This window comes from Botrytis deweyae (genome assembly GCF_014898535.1).
Source record: "Botrytis deweyae strain B1 chromosome Unknown BDEW_001, whole genome shotgun sequence".
Taxonomy (NCBI): Eukaryota; Fungi; Ascomycota; class Leotiomycetes; order Helotiales; family Sclerotiniaceae; genus Botrytis; species Botrytis deweyae.
The window spans coordinates 70935-96074 of record NW_024066208.1 but is presented as its reverse complement, the minus strand read 5'-3'; the positions used below and the strand labels follow the sequence as shown (position 1 = coordinate 96074).

The following is a 25140-nucleotide window of genomic DNA, read 5'->3' as shown; positions in this document are numbered from 1 at the left end:
GAAATTTAATCTTTTCTTTTGGCTTCAATTTGATCTACTTCTACCCTTTCTTTCATAAGTTTACACATACACAGTATAACAAATCTAGTCCTCGGATTTGCGACAATCTCTCGGCGCCTATACCCGTCATACCTTGGTTGGTTATCTTTGCGAGATTTCTACATTCCAAACAAAGGCCAGCATTGCGATTTTCCAATATTCTTTGGACTCGCCCAAATTGATCTAAATATGCGCAGGCGACCATGAACCAGCGCCCCCAAAGCTCTTCCACAAGATCAAATCCAAGCTTTTTAGACTCAAGTCGTGCTGTGCAGGCCTCACCTCGAAACAAACCTTCGAATAACGAGCTTACAATCCCTGAAAGTAATTTACTTCTCAACAACGTTCCAACTTACGCAGTGAGTAGCTCTGCAAGTCTACTTATTCCTACCGCCTACGGAACAGGTTCATCATATCCTACAATTGTTGCATCGAGCTCCCCATCGCGACCCAGAGCTCATTCTGCGGCGACCAACCCGCAACCCCCTTCTCTGTATTCGCCTGCTACCCATTCTCGACATTCTACGCGATCTGGCTCGGAAATTTCAATGTCGTATCAGCCAGGAAGATATCAGTCGGCCGGCGACCAAAGGCAATATGGACTCCCTCCACCACCTCCCATGTCCCCGCCATCTCAACCGCATATGAACCAGCTGAACTTGAACAATATACCTCCACCACCGCCTCGAAATAACATACCTCCACCTCCACCTATAGTCTCGAATAACTGGCAGCAGCCACAGCAAACTTGGCTGGTCAACAATAATAGACCATTCCCTGGGCCACCGGCTAATCCTCCAAACACAAGTCAATACCACGCCTACAATCCTGGCCAGCACCATCAACCTGCGCCGTTATCGATAGGTCAGTCTCAATCGAATAGTGAGCAGATGTCAGCAACATATATACCGCGCGGGGAATCATTTGGACCTGGTGTTGGGATACCTGGCTTAGGATGGAGCAGTCAAGAGAACTATAGGGATAGTGCGGACTTTTCTGCTATATCGGACAGCTCAAGAGGAACACCGTTAGATGACAGTAATTATTACAAGGATCGATCATATCCATCTCAGACACCTCAACGGTTCAATAACATTCATCTCCCAGAGTATGATTCCCCAGGCCCCCCTACAGCAACTATAACGAATCCACAATTGTCTTCGGCCACCAATAGAGGCTTGACAGCAACGTCAAACAATTCACATCAACATGCGTCCGGCAATAATTCGAACACGCCAATCTCACCGAACGATGCGGGTTCTCAATGGTCCATGAATCGCGTTTTGTTGTGGCTGGCTAATAATCACTTTTCTAATGATTGGCAGGAAACTTTTAGAGCGTTGAATATATATGGCTCCGTATTCCTCGAACTTGGCAGTGTTCATGGTGGTAGAGGTAACTTTGGGATGATGCACCAGCAAGTATATCCACGGCTAGCAAAAGAGTGCTCCAGTAGTGGAACTGGCTGGGATCAAGCTAGGGAGCGCGAAGAAGGGAAAAGAATGCGACGTCTGATTAAGGCTATTGTGACTGGGAAAAGTCTAGAAAGCACCAAGTCGTCACAAATTCGGCGGCAGTCATCCGCTGCTAACCTTATCACAAGGCCCAGTACAGAGAGCAGTCTGGATAGTTTTTCTTATCATAGCCGTGGAAACGGAGCTTCCATATCTACGCCAAACACAGCCAACGACGATGATAATAGTCCTGGAAAACAAATGTCGACAAGCTCTGGGCAAGTTGTTGGAACGAGAAGGCATTCAGGAAGAAGTACTACTATGCCTATTTTGAGCAACATTAATACCGCAGAAGAAAGCGATTTCAATAATATCCGAAATTCTCATCGAAGTGTTTTGAAAAATATTGATAGTGATGGCGCCCGGCGTCATAGTCCAAGCGCCAGTAATGAAGTCAACGAAGGAAGTTTCAAGCCGCAACCTCTGCGCCTGGATGGGAGTCCGAAGAGCGGTAGTCCTGCTGGGACATTCGCAACGCTTCACACACCGGTAGGGCAAAATCTATCAGCTTCGCCTCGTAGTGCTGTATTTGGCCACCGATCAAGCAATAGCACCGACTCCATATCTTCTAGCCAGGCAATTTACGGATCTGGAGTGCCACCAGGTGCTAGCCAAGCACTTAGAGGTGGAATGGGAGGGGCTGTAGGTGAAGTCAGCCTCGTAAGAAACCAAGAAACTCGAAGACATGGTGTTGATGTATCACGTCCTTCTCCCTTGGATGGCGAGCGTTCCGCAAGCTCGGAACAACCCACATCCGCAAGAGAATCGAGAGGGTTTCTCAGTCACTTTAAAGGGAAAAAGCGACGAGGAAAAGAAGACGGCCTAGCCCCATCGCCCGACGACCAGAATCTTGATTCCCCTACTAGCCCATCTCTTGGCTTTAAAGCTGCACCTTTCTTGGGCAATGGCAGGATTAGCAACTCTAGCGAAACTTCATTGGACCGACCTTTGTCCACATTCTCCGCGTCGGAATATGATAAATTCGCGCATGGAAAGGGATATCGCGGTGTGCGAGCTACAGGGAGGAGCTTTGTCTTGGCTACTACCGACGGGTGGAATTTTCGTCTGTGTGATGTCACTGAAATCGATAATGCGCAAGATCTTAAGGCTACGATATGTTCTAATTTAGGCGTTCTTGACTCAGAATTCACACATTTTTATCTTACGGAGCTAGGTAAGATGGAGCACGAAGAAGCATTGGATGATAATAAACTTCTCTTTTGCAAAAGGCACAAAGCCGATCAGTCTGGTAACCTCAAATTCTTCGTTAGAGGAGCAACAAACTCTGCAATATCACTGCCTGCCTCGCAATCCGCAGGTCACGGCATGAACTTTACTACGAAACTGAGTGGACTTTCTCCTGTTTTACCCCCAACTGCGCCTCTTGATGAAGAGGCTTATGCCCTTCTAAATGGAAGCAGAAGACGATCCAGCTCATCACCACCTACATCACGCCAAAATACGATCAAGGGGGATACTGCACCTCAAAAAGACAAGCCTGCACCTACAACTGAAACACCAGATGCACTCCGTGAGCGCCTAATGGCGTACAGAGCATCGCATTTAGGAGAGAGAGAAATACCAGAAGCAGATAGACAAGCGTTTATAGCAATGGCATCAGCAGAACATAAAGCTGAGATGGACCGAAGACAAAAAGAATATCTGGCAAAAAAGAAAGCAAACAAAGGTACACCAACCTCCGCGGATGGTGCTTTGGGTATTGTTGGTCGCAATGTTGATTTCGATCAACCGAGACTCTCGCCTTTTGAAGATAAGAAGCCGGATAATCTCTTCCCTCAAAGAAAAGCTCCGCCAATCCCTGGAGAGTCAGCTACTTTGATCAAAGCCAACTCCTTGAGCAAAAAGTCTGGTAACCAAGCTCGTCTATCATATGAAAGCGTCGAAAGCGAAGGCAAACGTTCGTCTAAAGACGACTCAAGTGAAGGTTCTAGCACTAAACGGAAGCCAGTCCCCGCCTCACCTGTCAATCCAGGAGGTATTGGCGCTGCCCTGTTCGTTATGGGTAAAGGCTTTTCATCAATAGGGCATCCAACAAGTACCGTGTCACCGGCCAAAAAATCGCCTCCAATCAATACGTCTGAGAATTATGGCAAAAATGCTATGTCGACAGTGGATCATGGAAACACTGGATCTGGCAGAAGCAGTCCCAAATCGAGTGGGACTCCAGGTAGCGTTACTTGGGGCAGAGGTGATACATCATTCATCATTCCCGATTATGCTGGTGAAGAAGAAAGCTTATCGGCGAGCATCGCTACGTCTTTGAAAGATTCCAGCGACGCTGCGATAGCCAGAATGAAGGAGGAAGAAATTCGAAGAGGTCCTTCCCCCCGTGCCATTAGTCCGAATAGTGCTCATATGTCGGAGCTTACCACGCCTGGAAATCGGAAATCTTACGGTCCAAACCTTGATTTCACCGAAGCAAGCGTGGTGTTCGATAAACCTCCCCAGCAAGTAGAGCAAGAAGATTCAGACTCGGATTCAGATTCTGGTCTATTTAGTATACCAATACAAAAGACGCAGAAAGCCAAGGAGGGAGTTAGTGGAGATGACTCTTCTGGCATTTCCAAGCGGCCAAGTTTAACTGTCAAAACCTCAAGGGCCAAAAAGGGCCTTTCCGTGTCTTGGGGCTCACCTCAACAGGACAGCTCATCCTCATCCAGCCTTCCAAAACTCCCTGATTTTGACAATCAGCGTAGAGATGAAAACGAGCGGACCATTGAAGAAACCGAAGAAGAGAAACAAGCAAAAGTACTCCGGAGACGATCTTTTGCTCGAACCGATACCTGGGCTCCCAGACCTCCTGAAGAGAACATTCTCCTCAATCTAGAAGACTTCTTTCCCAATCTCAATGTAGATGAACCAGTGATGGACGAAGGTGTTGGTGGGTCCCCGCCAGTTTCTCCTATTGCAGAACAAGATACAGTGGATTCAGCTACAACTACGACTCCTTCAATGTCTTCTCTATCAGTTGCCGGATCTTCTATGCTTTCTACGCCTAGAACGAGCATGTATGGTGACGGAGACACGCTCGGATCAGACGAATCGACCCTAAAAGCACTCGAAAGACCGGGCTCTATGCAGAGTGTTGCGCAGCGCAACATTCGTCGCTCTGGCGGCTTGGGCCGAATGAAGTCGATTCGTGAAGTGGCTAGAGGAGCCCACGAAGCAAACAAGCGTTACACTTCGGCAACTGTTGCTCCACAGAAGGGCGACAAGACTTCAAGCATGATCCAGCGTCGTAAAAGTACTAAGATGTTTGGTGCTAATATTGTTCAAATTAAACCTCAGCGTGGTAGCCTACTGATCCCTCAGATCCCACAAGACACAATACCCAAACGACAAGCCACCTTCAGGTGGTTTAAAGGTCAACTAATTGGAAAGGGTACTTACGGGCGTGTTTACCTGGGTATGAATGCTACAACTGGAGAGTTTTTGGCTGTGAAACAGGTTGAAGTCAACTCCAAAGCGGCTGGAAATGACAAGGAAAAAATTCGTGAGATGGTAGCAGCACTAGACCAAGAGATTGATACCATGCAGCATCTTGATCATGCGAATATTGTGCAATATCTTGGTTGTGAAAGAGGCGAGATGTCTATCAGTATCTTTTTGGAATATATTTCTGGTGGTAGTGTAGGAGGTTGTCTTCGAAAGCACGGCAGATTTGAAGAGACGGTCGTCAGTTCGCTAACTCGTCAAACTCTCGATGGGTTAGCATATCTTCATCGAGAAGGTATTCTTCATCGTGATCTCAAAGCCGATAACATCTTACTCGATGTTGATGGAACGTGCAAGATTTCTGATTTTGGTATCTCGAAGAAATCGGACAACATCTATGGCAACGATGCATCCAATAATATGCAGGGATCCGTGTTTTGGATGGCCCCTGAAGTCGTTCGGTCACAAGGTGAGGGATATTCGGCGAAGGTGGACATTTGGTCACTTGGCTGCGTTGTCCTAGAAATGTTGGGTGGCAAACGACCTTGGGCCAAAGAGGAAACTGTAGGCGCTATTTACAAACTGGGAAGTTTGAGTGAGGCACCGCCGATTCCAGACGATGTTGCCCAAGCCATTAGCCCTGGAACTTTAGGTTTCATGATGGACTGTTGGACTATGTATGTTTTTTTCATCTGTAGCAGTTTAAGCTTTTACTAACACCATGACGCAGTATTCCAAGCGAACGACCAACAGCCGAAACTCTCCTTACTCAGCATCCTTTCTGTGAATTGGATACTCACTACAACTTTCTGGACACAGAACTTTATGCTAAGATTCGCGGCACATATTGATTGGACACACGGCTTTTCCGCAACACCTGACCTTTCACAAACTACCTCTCAAAATATATATCACCTTCAGGATTTCAGTTAACATTAATTAGACTGAAGTCTAGATCTATTCTATGCTTCCTCAGCCTCTATATTTGCATGATTTGGTACTATTTACAAAGCAAGCGGTAAGATTTTGCGGGTGCCACACTGGCTGTTGGAAATAATGCTGTATTTGATACCATCTCCTTTGTTTGTATTGTTTATTTTTTCGGTCCCCTGGTGCGTATGCGAGGGATGTACGCGAGATTCTTGGATAAATGAATCGGTCTATTTACGGTCTGTATGATTGGTCAGCATTTGCACACTATGGAAACAAGTAACATGATGCGAAGAGGGTCCTGTATGTATAGTACGATTCTAGTGAAATGATGAGGTCTACATGATATTCTCAGAGGCGTTATGTTGAAGCAAACGGCATACGTTTGGATATGTTGAATGTTGCAAAACGGTGAATAATCTAATGAGAAACATCAAATGCAATCGAACTCCTTTACAGGAGCTTCCATCCCTGGAAGCTTGCAGAGTCATCACGTAATTCATCACTAAATTTGCGCCTATGCGTCAGTGATTAGAAACAGCGATTCACCATCCTATCTCCCCCTCTTCTTTGGACTTTCCCTCTCCACAAGCCCTTCAAATAGCCCGTCCCTCTCCCTGGTAAGATCCCTCAACTCCATTCTCAAGCTCTCCAGTTCTAGTCTCGCCAAATCGATATCTTGTGGTAAACCATGGAATGCTTTAACCTGAATTTCCAAATCCTTCACTGTGGCTAACCACTCTTTAAATTTCTCTTCTTCGGCTTTGATAGTTTCTACTGTTATCTTAGACGTAGAAGAATTAGGCGAGGAGGACAGGGCGGCTATGCGCTCGCGGATTTCTGGAAGTTTGCTGGTGAGAATTTTAATTTTGCGTTGGAGGTCGAGAGTTTGCTTTGGTAGGTCGGTTGGGGCTTGGTAGGAGGGCGATTGGAGGGAAGCGATGAGTGTAGTCAGATTGGTCAGTTCCGTGGTGAGGGAACGTTGGAGAGTAGCCACGCGTGAGGTGGCTTGAGAAAGTGTGTAGGATGTAGTTTGCAGAGAGAGTAGTTTGCGGCCGATAATTTCAGTGGACGGAGTGGATGAATTGAGGGTTGTGGATAAAGATGAGAGACTCTCGAGAGCAGTTTGGCCCTCAGGAGTAAGGGAATCTTCGAGGGTGTGCAAGAGCTCTGTATTTGGGTCATTATCGAGGGAGGTTTGGATGGCGGTGAGAGCATTCTCTCGAGATCGAGCCAGGAGTTCTTGTTCTTCGTCTGCGGTCTCATTAAGTGAGGCGAGAGAGAGGAGGGCTTTGAGTGTAGAGGCATTTCGTTCGAAGGCTGGAATGGGTTGATTGGCGAATTTAATCAAAAGCCAGCTATCTATATATGACCAATCTTTAGCAGCTGCAAGTTGTTGACGAGCAACTGTAGGTGAGAATATCGTTGCGGGCGAAAGGTGAGACATATTGGATGTAAGTCGATTTGCAGATCCAGGAATCGAAATATGAACCCCAGTGGGGGAGGTATTATCAGTAGGAGAATTTAACTTTGGAGCTATTGGAAACAGTATAATATTTGTTGTAAATTCGAACGAGTGAGACTTTACGATCTTAGAGATAATTATCCCCGAGATTTTGGAGGAGGATTTGAGCGAACAAAGTCCTGGGGCGTTGTGATAAAGGCAGGTGTGAGATGAAGATATATCTTTGTAGAAAGTGTTCATGAACGATGCCAGCAGGGTGAACAAGGCTGATGATACGCTAAGCAAGGATTTGACGGAGATATTACCTAATCAAGATTAGACTGTAAACAATTGAACATCAGATAATGAACTTAATGCAGACGCCTCATCGGCCCCAATTAAGCAGGCCTCAAAGACCTCCCGAAATGAGTCGAAAAGGCCACCTAATTCTGCCGATATCATCGAATATCTTCCACGTGTAATTAATTTGTTCATATTGTTCAACTGTTGTCGCCTTTTCTTAAAGACCAGCGCTCAATCCTTTTTTTCCCTCATTCTTCTTCACTCTTTATCCCATGCTTTAAACCCTCTACATTTAGATTCGTCACAGACGTAAATACATACACTCACAATGATTGTGAAAGTAAAGTTGTCGGTCCTTGCCTTTGCCGCAACTCTCTTATCCACAAACTCATTGGTTTCGGCACTTTCTGCGAATGATATTCCCTCTGATACTCCCATTTCTTCTTTATTGGCATCTGCCAACGCGCATCTAGCAAAGGGCGAAACGAATGATGCCTTAACTTATTACGACATTGCTATCGCCCGCGATCCATCGAATTATCTCAGTCATTTTCGTCGCGGGGCTGCCTACCTTTCCCTTGGTCGAATGGCTCAGGCTGCCCAAGACTTCGATAAAGTATTAACAATCAAACCAGGCCATGAACCGGCATTATCACAAAGGGCGAAGATCAGAGCAAAGAACGGAGATTGGGAAAACGCCAAACAAGATTACCTCTCCCTCGGCGCATCTCATGGAGCCGAAGAGGAACTCGCGAATCTAGTAGAGGCCCAAGGCGCAGCTAGTTTGGCAATGGATGCAGAGAAAAATCAGAATTGGGAAGAATGTGTAACACAAGCCGGAGCTGCAATAATGGTTGCCTCCAAGGTAGTATCACTTCGCAAAACTAGAGCTCATTGTCGATTCGAACGCGGCGAAGTCCAAGAAGGAATGAGTGATCTCAAACACGTTCTCCAAATGCAACCAGGACTTACGGATCCCCATCTCCGGATTTCCACAATCAACTTTTACAGCTTGGGGGAAATGGAGCAGGGTATGGACCAATTGAGGAAGTGCTTGCATTCAGATCCAGATTCGAAGAGTTGTAAAAAACTATACAGAAGAGAGAAGACTATCGACAAAGCCTTAGCCCAGGTTCGGAAATATTTTGAAAAGCATCAATATGCGAGCGGAGTGAAACTTCTTGTTCCATCCGGGGACGAAGTTGGGTTGGCTCAAGAGATAAAGGATGATGTCAAGGAACACCGAGAGGCTGGCTTAATCCCTGAGCATGCGCCAAATCACCTGCTCACTCAAGTTGTCGAAATGGTTTGCCAGGCTTATCACGAGGTATTTTCAAAGCTCTGGAGTCATTTTCTCTTTAACTAACGTGATATAGACCAAAAATACTAAGAAGGCCACTACTTACTGTGACGAAGCTCTTTCACTCAACGAAAACTCCCTTTATGGACTCCTTCATAAAGCCCAGAAACATATGGAAGCAGAGAACTACGAAGCTGCTATATCCACCCTCAACACTGCAAAGGAAAACCACCCTGAAGCGCAGCAGATTGGAGGACTCTTACAAAAAGCTCAAGTAGAATTAAAGCGAAGCAAGACAAAAGATTACTACAAAGTTCTAGGGGTTCCTAAGGATGCGGACGAGCTTCAGATCAAATCCGCATACAGAAAATCAGTCAGAATAAATCATCCAGATAAGGCCCATAAACAAGGAATTAGTAAGGAAGAGGCTGAAAAGAAGATGGCAGCGATTAATGAAGCATACGAAGTACTGAGTGATCCTGAATTGAAGGCTCGCTTCGACCAAGGAGATGATCCAAATGACCACGAGCAACAAAGAGGACATCCATTCCAACAGGGTAGCCCATTTGGTGGCGGTGGATTCCCTTTCCAACATGGCGGTGGACATCATGGTGGTGGACAACAATTTAATTTCAAGTTCGGGCAAGGGGGATTCAATTTCGGTTGAGAAGATATCTTTGATTCTGAATCCAGGCGTTGGTTAGGCTTTGCAAGTTGACGGTGATTCAACCATTTAGTATACTCTGTAAAAGGTACACATCATGGCTTCAAGAAGCTTGTGCGATGACATTCAAGAAGATAGAAAAAAGAGAAAAGAGAAAAGAGAAAAATCATTCACAAATCCTTAATGAGAGATTCAGTTTCTGTGATTGCATTGTACTTACCTATGATTGTGAATGTGATGGCAATGTCAAACAAATCTTGTGAATTAATCAATCACGAAGCCTCGTCATCAGCCTTGTCAAATTTCGGGCGCTACTGTATAAATCCCGACGGCATAATGGCACTGACCTTGAATGCGGATCAATACAAACTTCAAACTTATCAAACTTACCACTTCCTTTCTACGAACAGTGCAACGGTGTTCAGTGTTCAGTGTCTGTCTGTGTTGATCGCGACAAACTGAGACTCGATTTACAAGTTGTCTTAATTGTACGGTCCATTCTATTCCTCGATTATAATTATAGTTTTGCACATAAAAACTTCGGGATGCTCTTACGATAGCATAAATACCCTTTCTCTGTAAACTCTCCTTCTAGTTGGACAAACCAATATGGACGGATTCGAGGTTGCATACACTTTAGATAATGAACAACAATTCTGGGATGGTATGTACACATATATGGCTCCCTTGGGTTCTGTGTTACTTGGGATACTTACTAAAGATTCCCTTTAGAGATCGATGACATCGTTTCTTCGAAATGTGCGTCGCATCAATTAATTGATAATGCGCTGCGATCCTACTTAAAATTTACAACCAACTTCAAAGACGAATATCTGCAATCAGAGTTTGAAGTTGCAAAATGTTTGCACAAATTGATGCAGAGCGAGCTGTTCGCAGCGAATAAGGACTATGTGAGGACCCAGATCGTCTATAGCCTCATGCAGGAGGACGTACCTGCTACGCTACATGTGATAGCGAGCTTTCTACTATTCGATGGGCGCAATAATGAGACAACTTTCGAAATGATGAATAAGGAGGGATGTTTCCCAAGGTTATTGGAGTTGGTCAAGAAAGGGAATAGGGAAGATCCAACTTTACATAGACTACTACTGGAACTTTTGTATGAGATGTCAAGGATGCAAAGGCTTAGTTTCGAGGACTTGGGTCAGGTAGATGACGAGTTCATCATATGTCTCTTTGAGATCATTGAAGAGCTATCGGATGATGTTAATGATCCTTACCATTATCCTGTCATTCGAGTTTTAGTAAGTCTCTCCCGCAGGTTTAAATCTAACACCCCAATTGCTAACACCTTCTCTAGTTAGTTTTGAATGAACAGTATATGGTTGCTTCCACATCAACATCGGATCCTTCACATACTCTAACGAATCGAGTTGTTAAAATTCTCAGCCACAAAGGGTCATCATACATGACCTTTGGAGAGAATATCATTCTTCTACTAAACCGCGAGACTGAAACCTCTCTACAACTCCTAATCCTCAAGCTTTTATATTTATTGTTCACTACAAAAGCCACCTACGAATACTTTTACACTAATGATCTTCGCGTCCTACTGGATGTCATAATTCGTAACCTTCTCGATCTCCCTAATGAGTTTGTCTCCCTCCGTCACACATATCTTCGAGTCCTTTACCCATTACTTGCACATACACAATTGCAGCAACCACCACATTACAAGAAACACGAAGTAGTGAAAGTTTTAAGCATACTCGGTGGGTCGGGTAATGCACATTGGGAACCAGCAGACGAAACCACCATACGACTCGTCGAGCGAGTAGCCAAAGTTCCCTGGCTCCGGGATGACGACATCAGCGAAGGAGAAGTAGCGCGGAAACTCCTCGGTATAAGCCTCTCGCCTTCACATACCGGTAGCTCGATAAGTGTTTCGGATGTAGCTGCCGTCACAGAAAAACCTGGTGTTCAAACACCTAGTCGCAAAGCAGAAAGTGAAAACGCTGCACATGATCACGATACGCCTGTGATGGCGCCCTCTGATGAAATTCCAAAGAAAAAACGCGCGCTGCCACCGCTTCCACCGGCTGTTAGAGCAATTGCTGCTCAAAAGAAAGTGCCACCGATGACGCCACCGAGGAGGAGAACGAGACTTAAGGCTATGACCACGCAGCCACCTGAGGCGGCGGGGGTGGAGTGATGGAACGTGGAACTATGTGTATTGTTGGCGAATTTGGAGTTATCGTGGGGGCATTGGTATTAGGAAGGGAAGGGAAGGTCTTTGTTCCTCCGCAAATAATACAACGGCGTCGGAGTGAGGAGTGCAGGGTCGGATGAGTATACACTTCTACTCAAAAATTCGGATTGAATAGTAGTTATCAAAAAGTCACAAGTTGCTAGGTAAGACTACCAACTTCCATTTGAATATTGAGAGTCTGTATACATCCTTCAGGAAGACGATAAAATACAATCGGGTCTGACCCCATACATTATTACTTCGTTGATAAGCTGTGTTCCTTGAACCTCTCATCCATATATGTGCGGCGTCGCAGGTGGTAGTGAATCTAAATTCCCTCCCTTAGGGTAGCCCCACTATTCAAGTAAATAAAATAGCAAAAGAGTTCACGCGCCCGATGCACCAGGCGCGCTACATCTCTGTTGACCTATTCGCGGTATCAATGACTCCGAAGGGATCGAATGCTCCCTACAAAGATACCGCGCGCACCTCGAGTTGTTGTGTCTAACCGTTAAGCTAGATTGTCGATTCTGTCAATACCACCATTTGACAAGGGAACTGGCGGGATTGAAGATTATATTGGTTAGGCGAGGGTGGTTGTAGTGAATGTTGAATGGTGGGAAACAGAGAGCGGATGGTGAGGGATGGAGGGAAGGTGAATAAGTATTCACTTGACAATACTTGGATTGAAGTGGAGCCTTTGGCAGGTGTTTCTCTACGGAGAGATGATGTTCTTTTTGTTTTATCTCATCTTGCTTCCGCTTGTTGCCCTTTTCGCAAGCCGAGACTCGTATCGAGGTGGTGAATTGGGAGAACACACGTTTCTAGTGGTATCTACAATTACTACAAGCCGGGATGTATGGAACGCCTACTCAGAAGCTCGGTAGTCAAATGCTACCACATTTCCATCTATGCACAAATTTTGTAGCGCTAGCTTATTCGTTGAGATACTAGGTGGATTTTGGGATTTCTGGCAATTCTCCCTTTCGTCCTTTGGTCCATCATCAGCTTTCTATCCTCCCTCGTTCTCTGGATCCCATCAGTCATTATGCTTTGAGATGTTGAAGAGTCGCGTGTAGTAATTAGTGAGTCTGGGGATGCAAAAGCGCCAATGGAAGCTACGCAGAGCAAGAATAACAGAATGCTGGAGTCAGGAATAACGCTGGCCCTTGTCCACTTCTTAAGTGTCTCAAAATGAACATTGTTAGCAAATGTAGATTGAAAATCGAGGGACTATATAAATGCTAAACTCAAATGAAGCGATCTGATGTATTACTATCGATCGTATTCTCGAATCCTGTTGATGCGCTCTATGTAAGCGAAAAGGAAAAGGGCGGCTGGAACGGTGGTTTGGGATTTGGGATTTTCTATTTTCGATTACAGTATAAGATTACAATGTTAGTATTTTACTGGAATGGCCAGTCATTTAATGTTCCAATCTGGGCAAAATATTAATTAGAACTGCTATTGTTGTAAAATTTAAGTTTGAATCTATGTCATCTTCAACCATCCGAATCGCTTCCTCGCCAATTGATGCCAGCAGCCAATATCTTACATCAATCAATAGGAGTCATACAGTAATAGCTGTGTGTTAAAAGTCTAGATCTACTCAAAAGACCATTTCTGTCCCCCTGATCCCTCCCTGGGTACTATACTGACCATCACTTTCCTCCCGGGCGGAGCAACCTGAAGAGACATGTTATTGAGATCTTGGCCGGGCTCAACCCAATTTCCCCCTACTGGTACCAAGTCGAACCTCATTGCTAACATTGCTACAAGCGCCGCCACCTCTGCCATAGCAAACCCTCGTCCGGGACACAAATTTATCCCTCCGCCGAAGCCTCGGAAAGCATGTCCAGGAACCTTGCCGCAAAAACGATGCGCGCGAAATACATCGGCCGTCTCTCCCCAGGTCTTCTTATCATAGTGTAATGCTCTATTGGCTATGATCACCATTGAGTCCTTCCTCAGGAGATACTCATCATCTCCAACGATCATATCTTCCATAACCATACGCGGTTGTGTGCCTGTAGCTCGGAACCGTAAGGTTTCTTGTTGAGCAGAGAAGAGTATTGGTGCGTCTTTTAGCCTGCGAAGGTTGATCTTGAGTTCCAAAATACCCGTCTCCTGCGATTGCGTGGTGGTTGTTATTTCTCGCACTTGATCCCGAACTTGCTTAAGAAGCTCGGGATCAGAAAATATTTGAAAGACTGTCCAGAAAGCGGCAGGAACCGTGTTGGTCATTATTGCAATGCCATCGACACACTCGAATCTGGCAAGGTCGTCGTGGCTCATCTCGGGCGATAGACTTGCGTATCTTGCTTTGACCAGCGATGAACCATTCTTTTGGGCGCCTTTAGTAAAGTAACGACTCATTGCCTCTACCACTATGGCTCGACCTCTGATGGCTTTGGAGGCAACAAAATTCGGGAGAAGCTTTGTCAACAAGAGCGTGACATTGTCGTTGGCAAAGTCCCTATATCAAGCTTAGCTTAGTGTGGTAAATATAAGCTGTTCAAGCACAACATACCAGAACCCAGTTTCCACCTTTGAATCTCGATACGGATTTTCGGGGCCGTAGACGCTTTCCGTCGTGGCAACCGTGATTTCATGCTGAACCCATGCCCAAAGATCAGTAGTTAACTTGATGTCACCTGTTTCACTTGCTAAATTGTCAAGACGGGCCTGGATATTTTCTGCCGCGACACGGATCATGTCGTCAACTCCGCCCAGAGGGGAGATTGCCTGCTGTGTGGCTTTCAATCCCTCTATCAAGAGACTAGGTTTCTCAGACGCTGGCTCTAGATTGGCAACCAATTTCTTCATCCCATTTCTGCTCAGCCCTCCCAGCTCAGCTGTGAACCGGGCCTCCAGGTACCAGAAAGAAGCGGTCTTGCCCTGTCTCTGAAGAGAGCTTATCAGTTCTGGAGAGCCGACAATGTGCACTTTTCCGCCAAACATAGGGATCGAAATGATTGGTGCTTTCCATGTTTGGCTATACATCCAATGGGGCGCGAGTCAGCACTCGTGTACTGCTTTACGGGACGTTGGGCTCTCTGCGGGAAGGAGTAGGACCTACCAAATTTTGGTATAGTATGCACTTCTGTACCAGAAGAGACCGAGGGCGTGACCGATGTATGGAATGGTTGGTTTGATTTCTGGGGGCTCTCGAGAGTTACTGCTAGAGCCGCGGCAGAAAGCCCGGGTTAGGAGAGTGAAAGATACTCCTATGATAGCGAAGAGTAAATAGATTTCTACAGTTGCCATTGTCTGCGTTCCTGAAAGTTTCTGTTAGGAGTTAGGTGGTTGATATCACGTTTGATACATTCAACTTGTTGGGCGTGGAGAAGTTGGAGGTTGTGGTTATATGAAGAAAATGTGTTGGCATGTAAAATATCATGGCATCTAATTTATGATTCGCTTGAGATTGTTACACGCTCTACGACTTCCATTGGTAGTTAATAAAGTGAATCTGCCGACTGATTGTTGGCTGTTGGTATCTTGTTGCTTTAGACTAGCCATTGGACCCTGAGACATGTGCCTCATTACGCCGCACGGTTCTGATAGGGAAGCAAGCATGGTAAAATAATATTTCTCTTGGTCGGTTGGTGTCTAGTGTATTGTAAACCTCCATCAATTATATTGCAGAAGCTAATACTATCAAAAGTCCTCCCTGCACAATTGTGATATGTAGATATTGAGGATTCGATGTCTGTTCGATTAGAAAAAGACTCCGATTTCGAATGCTGCCATTGTATTGAGAGTAGCTCCGCGAGCGAGAAAGACAAATCTTCAGGTAAACCACCAAATCTGTTTTTGAGTTCATAAAAAACCGCCCCATGTACAAAACCTAGAATTCTGATAGAAACATATCATCCTCCATTTACTACCCCCCTCCTCAAAATCTTGAATCGGCTCATACCCCAACACCTTCCTCGCTTTCTCAATACAATACGTATGCTCAAACAGCGCATACTCCACCTGCTGTTTCCCCAACTGATACGGTCGTTTCCTCCCATATGTAAAGATCCAAAACACAAATTCCAATACCGACGAAAGAGCCAACGCAAACCACGTTGGCAAATGGTAAATCCGCTCATCGTTCGATGTGTAGCCCGCGAATTGCCAAATCATCCTTGCGAACCCCCAGAACTTCCGTGCTTCGCCATCGTGGATATGGAATGCTTCTCCGTCTGCCGATGTGAGATTGGAGGATTTTCGCTGGCGCGTGTCAAGGAGAGCTCGCGCAAGTAGAACATGTGAAGATGCTGCATTTTGGACACTGCAGAAACTCCAGAGATTGTTGGCATCGCCCAGAACCACGTTTGTTCTGCGCTTTTCCAGGGCGTTCAACGCACCGGGTATACATATCGGATCATGCGTTCCGTAGATAATTGGGAATCGCAGAGCGCCTGTGCAAAGATAACCTTCGCATGAGAAGGCTTTGTCTTTAGAGTCGTCTAGTGGCAAGGGGTTGTTTGCACTCAAGATTAATTTCTCTGCCTGTGCTTTAGTTCTTGCATATGCAGGCGCTCTGGGATCGCTGTCGGCGAGAGGAGATTCTTCGGTAAGATTTACGTGTTTTGATCCGCTGCAAAGAAGTGAAGATGAGGTGTAAATAAGCACTTGTACATTCTTCGACTTTTTCGCGATGCGGAGAAGATCTTTCGTGCCTTGGATCGCTACCCTGTCGTAATCATTCGCTGTCCCTGTCACGGGAGATGGAGATGCAACGTGCATAATGACTGTAGGTTTGAGATTATCGATTAATTTCTCGATCGAAGAGGCATCGGTAAGATCAACATTGTGGTAAGTCGCTCCACTCACTTGATTTTTGCTTTGTTTGGCAGAACGACTGGCGACGGCTACAGGAGAAAGATTCGAATTCGAAACAAAATGACACACAAGGTGGTAACCCACAAAGCCGCAGCCTCCGATTATAAGGACGCCGAGTGGTTCATTTCCATCGTTCGAACTCTGAATTGACGTCTTCATACTTATTGAGAACAATACTGCGTGAAAACGATCGGCGAATAATTCGAGTATGTAATCTTAAAATTTGAAAGCTAGCTTGGTATGACACTTCAGACTTCAGGCTATAAGCTATCCAAAATACAACAATATATAATGTTGGTTGCAACTGTTGCTATGGACCTGCTTTTTGCCGGCGTACAAATATAGCCTGCCACCTCATACTAGTGAATTTTCCAGTGTAAAAGCCACACATCTGTGCATTATACTTATCGAATGGTCTAAGAATCTCATATCATTGGGCCTGAATGGGATCACTTGCATGGTCGTACAGAATCAAGCAGCAACTGAAGTTTCAGGGGCCTAGGTCATACTACACAACTTACAGAGTTGTACAGATAGGTTTAAATGTAGGCGAAATGAAGGGAATGGCGGTGAAATGCCTGGTGGCACACTATAATTAAACTCTTTTACGTCACCAATATTGGCGATTAAGTATTGAAGCGAGCGAACTTTTTAGAAGCTGGTATGTATTATGATGTGAACTAGATACCTCCATCTTGTAACCTTCCAAGAAAATGTATAGCCAGAATAGCGCTCAAGTAACTAAAGTAAACTCTACAGCGGAAGGAATTGACTAAATCGACTAAATGGGTCATAAACTGTCTTCTGAATCTGCAATTTTTGAATACCGGACCCATAAACGGTTTGAACAGGATCATTTGATGCAAGATTCATATGCCTAAAATAACCAGCCATTCTACTTCCACGCCAGTATTAGATAACATGACAGACTTACGTGCTGTTGAGCGCCAGCTCATCAGTGCTTTGCCAAAGATCCCCAACCGTCGGTGCAAAAGCCACAGCGTCGGTATATAAGCTAGAATCATCATGCCCAAAAGGAACCACCGCTTGAGAGAGCGGTTTGAAGTACCACTCGACAGTTATCTCATGTTGTGTCGTTAACATCTGATCCTAGTACGTGGTAAAGGCAACACCGTTTGTATTGTTCTATTCTGCCTCGGAGGTGATATTAGTATTTGGACTAGTACAACGGATTTCGGGTGCAATCAAATACTAGCGGCAAAATAATCCGGCCGATAGTACTCTTATACACGCGAGTACAGATGTTGGGCCCGAACTCCTATGGGCGATCAAAGGCGCAGGCTAGATGTTTGGTGTCATGGTAGAGTTGACTCTAAAGACATATCCACAGTCAATCTTTGGGTCGCCATCAAGGGCACACTGGATCGGCAATCTTTGTATTGTTCAAATAGTACGGAGGAAGTATGCAGGGTGATGGAACGATTGATAGTCACCACGAAGTATGACGCCGCTGGGGTCATGATGGCAATGGCACCCCCCGGCATTTCAGCCAATGATCGCTGTTGCACCCTATTTATGTGATTCTTCATCCGACCTGGATCTTCTCCCGCCCTTTATACGCATGTGCACTAGCTATGTGTGTAAAAGAACACCGGCGAAATGTGCATATGTACAGGCCTACTAGAACGCTCAATAACAGTCTCGACTTTAGCGGAGATCCGACGGAAGAACCTCTCACATTCCAACCTCTTACAGGTCTCAATCCGACTATGCCATTGGCATCGACCCTTACTACCCTAGTTCGAGCGACCACTTGGACTTCGCCTGTGCTAAGGGATATCTCAAACAGTTCAACTTGACAGGGTTTCCTGATTTCAGAAGCCCAAATTTCATGAAAGTTATCGAAATTTACAAAGAGTTGTTGGCCACCTGCCCCGACGCTGGGGCTGCTGGTCATGTGTTCGAGTGGCATACCGGAATATCAGAATTGTCACCAGCCAATTGGGCATTTGGTAATGAGCACGTTCATTTGTGGCTGACTGTAAGTGATATCCATCCTCATACATGTCACGACACAAGTTTGGATCTTTTCTTTTTTTGGTTATTAGCAACTGTTTCTCTGGTGCCATGGAGCAAAAAACCACGACATGTTCTTGACTTCGAGAACAAAGCGATTTCAGCTATGAGCGATGGACATGCTGAGGAAGACTGGGGTTGTTGTGCAAATTGCAATCGCACAGATCCTATCCAGCGATAATATTGAGTAGAGGAAAGTTTAAAGAGATTGAAATCATTGAAGCAGAAGTGGGATCCGCAAGGTGTTTCCACACGGCAGTTGTTGTGACATCCAAGCGGTTTAGCTAATGAGGCACTGAGTACGTAGTGATGGATGGAACTTGGACGACGATGAAAATTAAAGTTATGTAACCCGATTCCCGAGGTCAAGCCGTTGCGAATGGTTTAAAGCATCTTGAAAAGATCAAGGGTTCCAATTCCAATACGATGGATGTACTTTCGTGGCGTGGGTCAACTGCTGTAATAAGTAGGTGGGTATTGGGTAATTTGTAAGGATGACACGGACATGAAATTATTGGAAAATAAATGATTAATCTATGGTTGCTTCTCTTGTGAAGATTTGATATCCGACGGATCCTAGAAGGAATTGTTAGCGATATTCAATCCGCTCCAGCAGCTTGTAGATGTAGAGTACCTCGAGTACGCCAACCAACCAGCCTCAAGCCTTTGACTCTCGAGTCTCGAGTCTCGAGTGACTTTTCCCAAAGAAAGGGGTCTTCATGAAGTGTCTCTGATGATTTGATACTCCTATCTTGAACACCCTGACGCCGTTATCCCGTTAGATATGGTGAGTGATATTTCGAGACTTTGTCTTAACATGGTCCACCAGTCCCTTCTCTCGACCTTCTCCCAGCTTCTCCCGTAATTCCGATGTGGTTCAAGGAAAAGAAAGTGGAACAATGAAATGTGAAATATCGATCCATTTGCGGGGAAGCCAAAAATGAGTAGGGATGATTTATCGGGAGATCATCTGTGCTAGACTCAATATAGTAAAGCACATGATCGCACGAGACCTTTTGATGATGGCACGCAAATTGGTATGGGGCCAGTCACTCCATTCTTCATTTCTCACGTTGGTGCTCGAGTGATGATTTGTTATTATATTTGCCTGGTCTTCTAGGTATGGAGGGACAGGTAGTAGTACTCGAACGTTTATGATACGATGATTTGAATGAAGGAATGAAGGAATGATCAAGAAGATAGACCATGGTATATAATCGAACATGATAAAATGAGATGAGAAGGATCTGAACTTGGTCACCGTGTGATGTCAAATTTGTATGAAGAAGGAAGAGATAGGTATCCCGTGACCAAGCATGTAGTTAGTACTCGAGTAGGGACCGAGGGATATGTCGACAGTATACTCTGGATAGGTTAATAAGTACTAGGTAGATGAGAAAGGAAGGAAATGGAATATCTGTGGAAGCATTTTGAATGACTATCAATCAGTAGATGTCAGTAGATGATGTACAGTACAGTCAGGCAGTCAGTAGTAGTGATGCACCTCACATGATGAGATCTCTTATATTAATTGTTATCATGTAGCCGTTGCAGTAGCTCCAAGTTGTCGGCTGGTAGCAGGCTGGTATGCAACTTGCAACTTGCAACTTGCAAGCTTGACTAGATTCTCGTACCCTGGTACCCAATGAGTAATCAGTGACCAATGAGAAATGTCTAGTCTCTATGTAGGTAGTCTCTCTCTAGTCTCTCTCTAGTCTCTCTCTAGTCTCTACTCCCTCAGCGATGCAAATGTCTCAAAAGTGATATACGATGTGATGTATGTCCCTGTGTCGCACTAGTACCAATGAATGATAATGTTATCATTTTCTAGGGAGGGATCTTCACAAATGATTTGTCTGCGATCGAAGCTGGATGGGGAAATCAAGGACAAGAGCAAAAAGGAGGAGAGCAAGAGCGAGAGCAAGAACAAGAACAAGATTCTTTCCGATTTCCCTAGATACGATTGATTGATTGATTGATTGATTGATGATTGGCGTATTGGGTATTAATTTGACCCTTCGATGAACCCTCTGATTGGTCCTATCTGTTAAATTGAGATTGGCCTATTTAGTACGTATCTACGTGTGTAATCTTACCCTCCCTCGAGCCTACCTCCTACCACACCTAGTATCTACTTACGGAGGACGGGGACTGACGAATGAAGGTCATGCCTTTTCCACTTTCTTTCTTCTTTCCTTTCTGTCCTCTCTATCATTATAAAATTCACGTCATAGGGAAAAATGAATCCTGGTTATGTAGGTATGATTCTCGACTGTAAACTTTTGTAATATAACTATCGATGTATAATTTCCGGATTTTGATCATAAAACAATATACCTAGGTAGGTAGTATTCAGTATCTACCTATTACATACTCGTAGATAAGCGTCTTGAATAATTGATCAACTACTCCTCAGTATCCATCTCCATCTCCATCTCCGTCCACATCCCCGTCCTTCTCTTTCGTGGATTCATATTACACGCCTAATACCTGTGCAAGATTTTAGAGATATACCTAGTAGGTATATGCCTAGTACTCCGTACACTCGTACTTTTCATGATAAGTATAAGATAAACATATATAGATATATATATATAATCATTTATTATTCTACTTTACATAGAAGCCTTACAGCCGTATCTATTGATGAGTATTTCTCTTTATCCTACTAACCCAGGTATTATTCGCTTTCATACCTAGATCCCCAGTAGACTGATCGCTAAATCCCATGAAGGAGTGACCACCTGCTTGTCATACCTACATTAATTACCTGGTAGTAATATATCCTTTCACCCCTCCCCTCCTCAATTCTAGATCATCTTCCACAATACCTCATGCCTGCGACGATATATCAGCCATCATGGTGATCTATTCTCGTTGAAAACCAAAAAGAATGGAACAACATTCAGAGATATAAGAAACGTATCAATACAACCCAAATCGCTAACTCAATTGATTTGATTCGTAAATCTGAAATCCGAAATCTGAAATCTCGAGGAATTTGGAATTTGGAATTTCCGGTTTCTTTCCCTTGACTAGTAAATTTCCGTCCATTGTTTGTGCTACTCTACTGAGTATCTGATGTCTTGGGTCCCTTATTAGTCCACAACCCACCCATTTTAGCTTGATCTCCCCCTACGTCACGTCAACGATCAAATCCCCCATACCATTATTACCATTACCATTACCATTACCACTACCACCAATCTTCCTTACCACCTTCAATTACTACTACTTTCCCTGCCGTCCCTTCCCTTCCTCTCTCTCTCTCTCTTCCTTCCCGTCCCGTCCCTTCCCTTCCCTTTCCTTTCACGACTCGTCCTTTGCCCTAATCTATTCATCATGTCTACCATCGGCACAAATTCTGCAATTCCTGCCCCCGCGCAATCATACAACGATCGAGGTTACGGCGCTGCAAGTACCCCACGAGCACATCCACAATCTCAAATCATCAACGGAGGAGGTCCTGCAGTATTAGACTACGCTTCAAACGATCACGATCCTCATACGAGTATTCAAAATTCACACGGAAGATTCAACGAGGAGTGGGATGCGAGTCAACGAGGAAGCTCAATAGTAGACGGCAATATGCATCGATCACATTCAGTCATGTCGCAAGGCGATACCTTGATTCCTTCCAGAGGGGGAACTCTTAAAAAGAAAGCTTCATTAAAAAGAAGCGGGAGTAAACGAAGTTCCAGGGCGGGGAGTGTTCGCAGTTTGGTGGTTCATCCACAAGGTGATATCGACGAGGCACATAGTGCTTTCTATTCTCCAGTACCCACAACCGGAAATCCCACGGATATTTTGGCAAACCGATTTCAAGGTATTTCACCATAGCTTTGGATCGGCGACAATATGCTAATCATTATCTTCTACTTTCAGCTTGGCGTAAAGTCCTTAAGGATCTTATCGTTTATTTCAAAGAAATCCAAAGCCAATATGAGCACAGATCAAAGAGTCTTTTGAAGGTCTCGAATGTTATTAACAATACCACGGCGCCCGCCGTCTTTTTACCTACAGGTGGAATTGACGACGCCCTCCAGATTCTTCGCAATTATCATAAATCCGCAATCGCAGAGGCAAACAAGTCCAGAGATATCGAGCAAGATGTTATTCTTGCCTTGACTGGCTTGCGTAGCGATTTGCAACAGAAGATCAAGGAGATCAAGGGCTTATCGGGCGACTTTAAAAATTCCGTGGATAAGGAGATGGAAGCGACTCGAAAGGCTGTGGCCGCATTGCAAGATGGTTTAGGTCAATCAGACATTGATCCTTCTCAAATGACGGGCAAGCATGATCCATACTTACTCAGGCTTGCTGTGGATCGTCAGGTCGAAAAGCAGATTGATGAGGAGAATTACCTTCACCAGGTATGTTTCAAAATCCAAAAAAATATCAGAGGCTCAGGAGCTGACATAACCAGGCATATCTCAATTTGGAAGCCTCTGGGCGTGAACTCGAAGCTATTGTAGTGGGCGAGATCCAAAAGTCTTATAACGCGCTCGCAGGTATATTGAAGCGCGAGGCAGACAGTGCCTATAGCGCAGTAGACGAATTACGCGCGGGTCCAATTGCCATGCCAAAAGATCATGAATGGACTGCATTTGTCGAAAATGATGAACATTTTGTTGATCCAAAGCTTCCTATTCGAACACCAGAGATTATAAGATATCCTGGACAGGACAACGAGCTTGCTGGGTGCATTAGAGAGGGTCTCCTTGAGAGAAAGTCCAAGTTCCTAAAGGTAATTCCCACTATGCCCAAGTTCCACGATCTTCTGCTAACTCTAATTTAGTCTTACACGTAAGAAATTGATTCAAAGTGATACCCATAATATGTATTGTACTAATCTCAATTCTAGTGCTGGCTGGTACGTCCTTTCTCCTACTCACTTGCATGAGTTTCGCTCTGCGGATAAAATCGGAGCGCCAATCATGTCTCTCTATCTCCCCGAGCAAAAACTCGGCTCTCACTCGAATGAGGGAGGATCCTCAAACAAATTCATACTCAAAGGTCGTCAAACTGGAGCATTACATCGCGGACACTCTTGGGTTTTCAGAGCGGAAACACGTGATACTCTACTCGCTTGGTACGAAGACATCAAGACTTTGACGGAAAAGTCTCCACAAGAACGTAATGCGTTTGTGCGTCAGCATGCCCGCAGCGTTAGTGGTACATCACAACGAGCTGGTTCCATCAGCAGCGACGGTGTTATGGACGAGGAGGACGAAGAACCATTTTCGGCACATACATCAGCCATTGTAGGCACTCAAGGACTCAAACAAGAACAAAAGCGTCCTGAACCAGGTGGGAGATTTCCATCAGATCTAAAAATTAATGCGACGCGTGGCTTACAGGCTCCTCTTTCGCCTTCTAGCGGAAGTTCCATTTTTGGAGGTGAAGCAGATGATGCAGTGATTACCGCTGCAGCTCTACCCGCAAGTGGTGTTGGCCATCACTATGGAGAGAGCCCTGGCCACGCGTCGCCGACACACGCACAGATGATAAATCAAGCTGCTGAAGAAGATGGTGTGAACCCTTATACTTACGAACCCATTCAGAATATGAACACTACGCGTGATAGTCAAAAACATGAGCTACCTACCACTGCCGCTACCGCAGGCTTAGGCGGCGCCGCTTTGGGCATAGCAGGCACAGCCGCATACCACGATCACCAGCTCCAGAAACAACGCGAGCAAGCAGACATGGAAGCGACGATGATAGCCTCCCCTGACACGGACCGACTCCGAGAACAAGCGGATATGGAAGCAGCTATGATTGCAGCACCCGACGATCATATATATGACGACGACAAGGCACAGCAACAAACAGATATTGAAGCCACGGCCATTGCTGCACCTGACACACACATGTCCGGAGGACGTAGCCAGGGCGATATTAGCGCGGTCCCTTGGTTCAATGAAGCAGGGGAGACTGCGGCTATATCGACAGTAGCGGCTACTACGGCTGTCCCAACTACCTCACCTGTCACAGATACTACTGAGCCAAGGTCAATGGAGGCACTTCTCGATCCCCTCGCCAAGGATCTCGAACGTCCAACTTTGGCCGCTGGGCAAAATCATCAAAGCGTCCAGAGTATCAGCCAATTGCATGTCCCCGGTGAATTCCCCAGGACTAGAACAGAAACAGGAAGTTCTTTGAGTAACGAAACTGTCTAAAGTGGGTCTCATTTTTATTTTTATTTTGGTAGGACAGAACTCAAGGGAGAGAAAAATCTGGAAGTATTCTATATTTTGTGCGTATGGATTGTGTGCGTTAGCGGACTCTACGGTAAAGGGGGTGGAATGGAATGGTTGGGATTGGATGGTTAAGGAAGAGGGAAACTAGGTTATAAGACTTGGGAATGAGGATTTGGCATGGTGGAGAAGGTATGGATGGATGGGC

At 45.1% G+C, this 25140-nt stretch overlaps 9 protein-coding genes across 9 annotated transcripts; 5 read left to right on the top strand and 4 right to left on the bottom strand.

Annotated features, from left to right (window-relative positions):
• Positions 1 to 242: 242 nt before the first annotated feature.
• On the top strand, positions 243 to 5860 carry EAE98_000029 (uncharacterized protein; the record flags this gene model as incomplete). The annotated part of the gene is made up of 2 exons (XM_038947647.1): positions 243 to 5686; positions 5740 to 5860. 2 exons carry the CDS (start codon positions 243 to 245, stop codon positions 5858 to 5860), a joined length of 5565 nt encoding a protein of 1854 aa, XP_038815324.1.
• A 632-nt stretch (positions 5861 to 6492) lies between these two features.
• Positions 6493 to 7386, bottom strand: EAE98_000028 (uncharacterized protein; the record flags this gene model as incomplete). Its single annotated transcript, XM_038947646.1, has 1 exon — positions 6493 to 7386. One exon carries the CDS (start codon positions 7384 to 7386, stop codon positions 6493 to 6495), a length of 894 nt encoding a protein of 297 aa, XP_038815323.1.
• A 628-nt stretch (positions 7387 to 8014) lies between these two features.
• EAE98_000027 (uncharacterized protein) lies at positions 8015 to 9653 on the top strand (the record flags this gene model as incomplete). The annotated part of the gene is made up of 2 exons (XM_038947645.1): positions 8015 to 9013; positions 9063 to 9653. The coding sequence occupies 2 exons, from the start codon at positions 8015 to 8017 to the stop codon at positions 9651 to 9653; spliced, it is 1590 nt and encodes a 529-aa protein (XP_038815322.1).
• A 606-nt stretch (positions 9654 to 10259) lies between these two features.
• Positions 10260 to 11823, top strand: EAE98_000026 (uncharacterized protein; the record flags this gene model as incomplete). Its single annotated transcript, XM_038947644.1, has 3 exons — positions 10260 to 10314; positions 10383 to 10915; positions 10972 to 11823. 3 exons carry the CDS (start codon positions 10260 to 10262, stop codon positions 11821 to 11823), a joined length of 1440 nt encoding a protein of 479 aa, XP_038815321.1.
• Positions 11824 to 13464: 1641 nt separating this feature from the next.
• Positions 13465 to 15126, bottom strand: EAE98_000025 (uncharacterized protein; the record flags this gene model as incomplete). The annotated part of the gene is made up of 3 exons (XM_038947643.1): positions 13465 to 14335; positions 14390 to 14854; positions 14939 to 15126. The coding sequence occupies 3 exons, from the start codon at positions 15124 to 15126 to the stop codon at positions 13465 to 13467; spliced, it is 1524 nt and encodes a 507-aa protein (XP_038815320.1).
• Positions 15127 to 15582: 456 nt separating this feature from the next.
• On the bottom strand, positions 15583 to 16854 carry EAE98_000024 (uncharacterized protein; the record flags this gene model as incomplete). Its single annotated transcript, XM_038947642.1, has 1 exon — positions 15583 to 16854. One exon carries the CDS (start codon positions 16852 to 16854, stop codon positions 15682 to 15684), a length of 1173 nt encoding a protein of 390 aa, XP_038815319.1. The 3' UTR covers positions 15583 to 15681.
• A 594-nt stretch (positions 16855 to 17448) lies between these two features.
• EAE98_000023 (uncharacterized protein) lies at positions 17449 to 17799 on the bottom strand (the record flags this gene model as incomplete). Its single annotated transcript, XM_038947641.1, has 2 exons — positions 17449 to 17572; positions 17630 to 17799. 2 exons carry the CDS (start codon positions 17797 to 17799, stop codon positions 17449 to 17451), a joined length of 294 nt encoding a protein of 97 aa, XP_038815318.1.
• Positions 17800 to 18177: 378 nt separating this feature from the next.
• Positions 18178 to 18913, top strand: EAE98_000022 (uncharacterized protein; the record flags this gene model as incomplete). The annotated part of the gene is made up of 2 exons (XM_038947640.1): positions 18178 to 18233; positions 18412 to 18913. The coding sequence occupies 2 exons, from the start codon at positions 18178 to 18180 to the stop codon at positions 18911 to 18913; spliced, it is 558 nt and encodes a 185-aa protein (XP_038815317.1).
• A 3161-nt stretch (positions 18914 to 22074) lies between these two features.
• On the top strand, positions 22075 to 24914 carry EAE98_000021 (uncharacterized protein; the record flags this gene model as incomplete). Its single annotated transcript, XM_038947639.1, has 5 exons — positions 22075 to 22558; positions 22618 to 23105; positions 23159 to 23479; positions 23531 to 23538; positions 23597 to 24914. The coding sequence occupies 5 exons, from the start codon at positions 22075 to 22077 to the stop codon at positions 24912 to 24914; spliced, it is 2619 nt and encodes an 872-aa protein (XP_038815316.1).
• Positions 24915 to 25140: the final 226 nt, after the last annotated feature.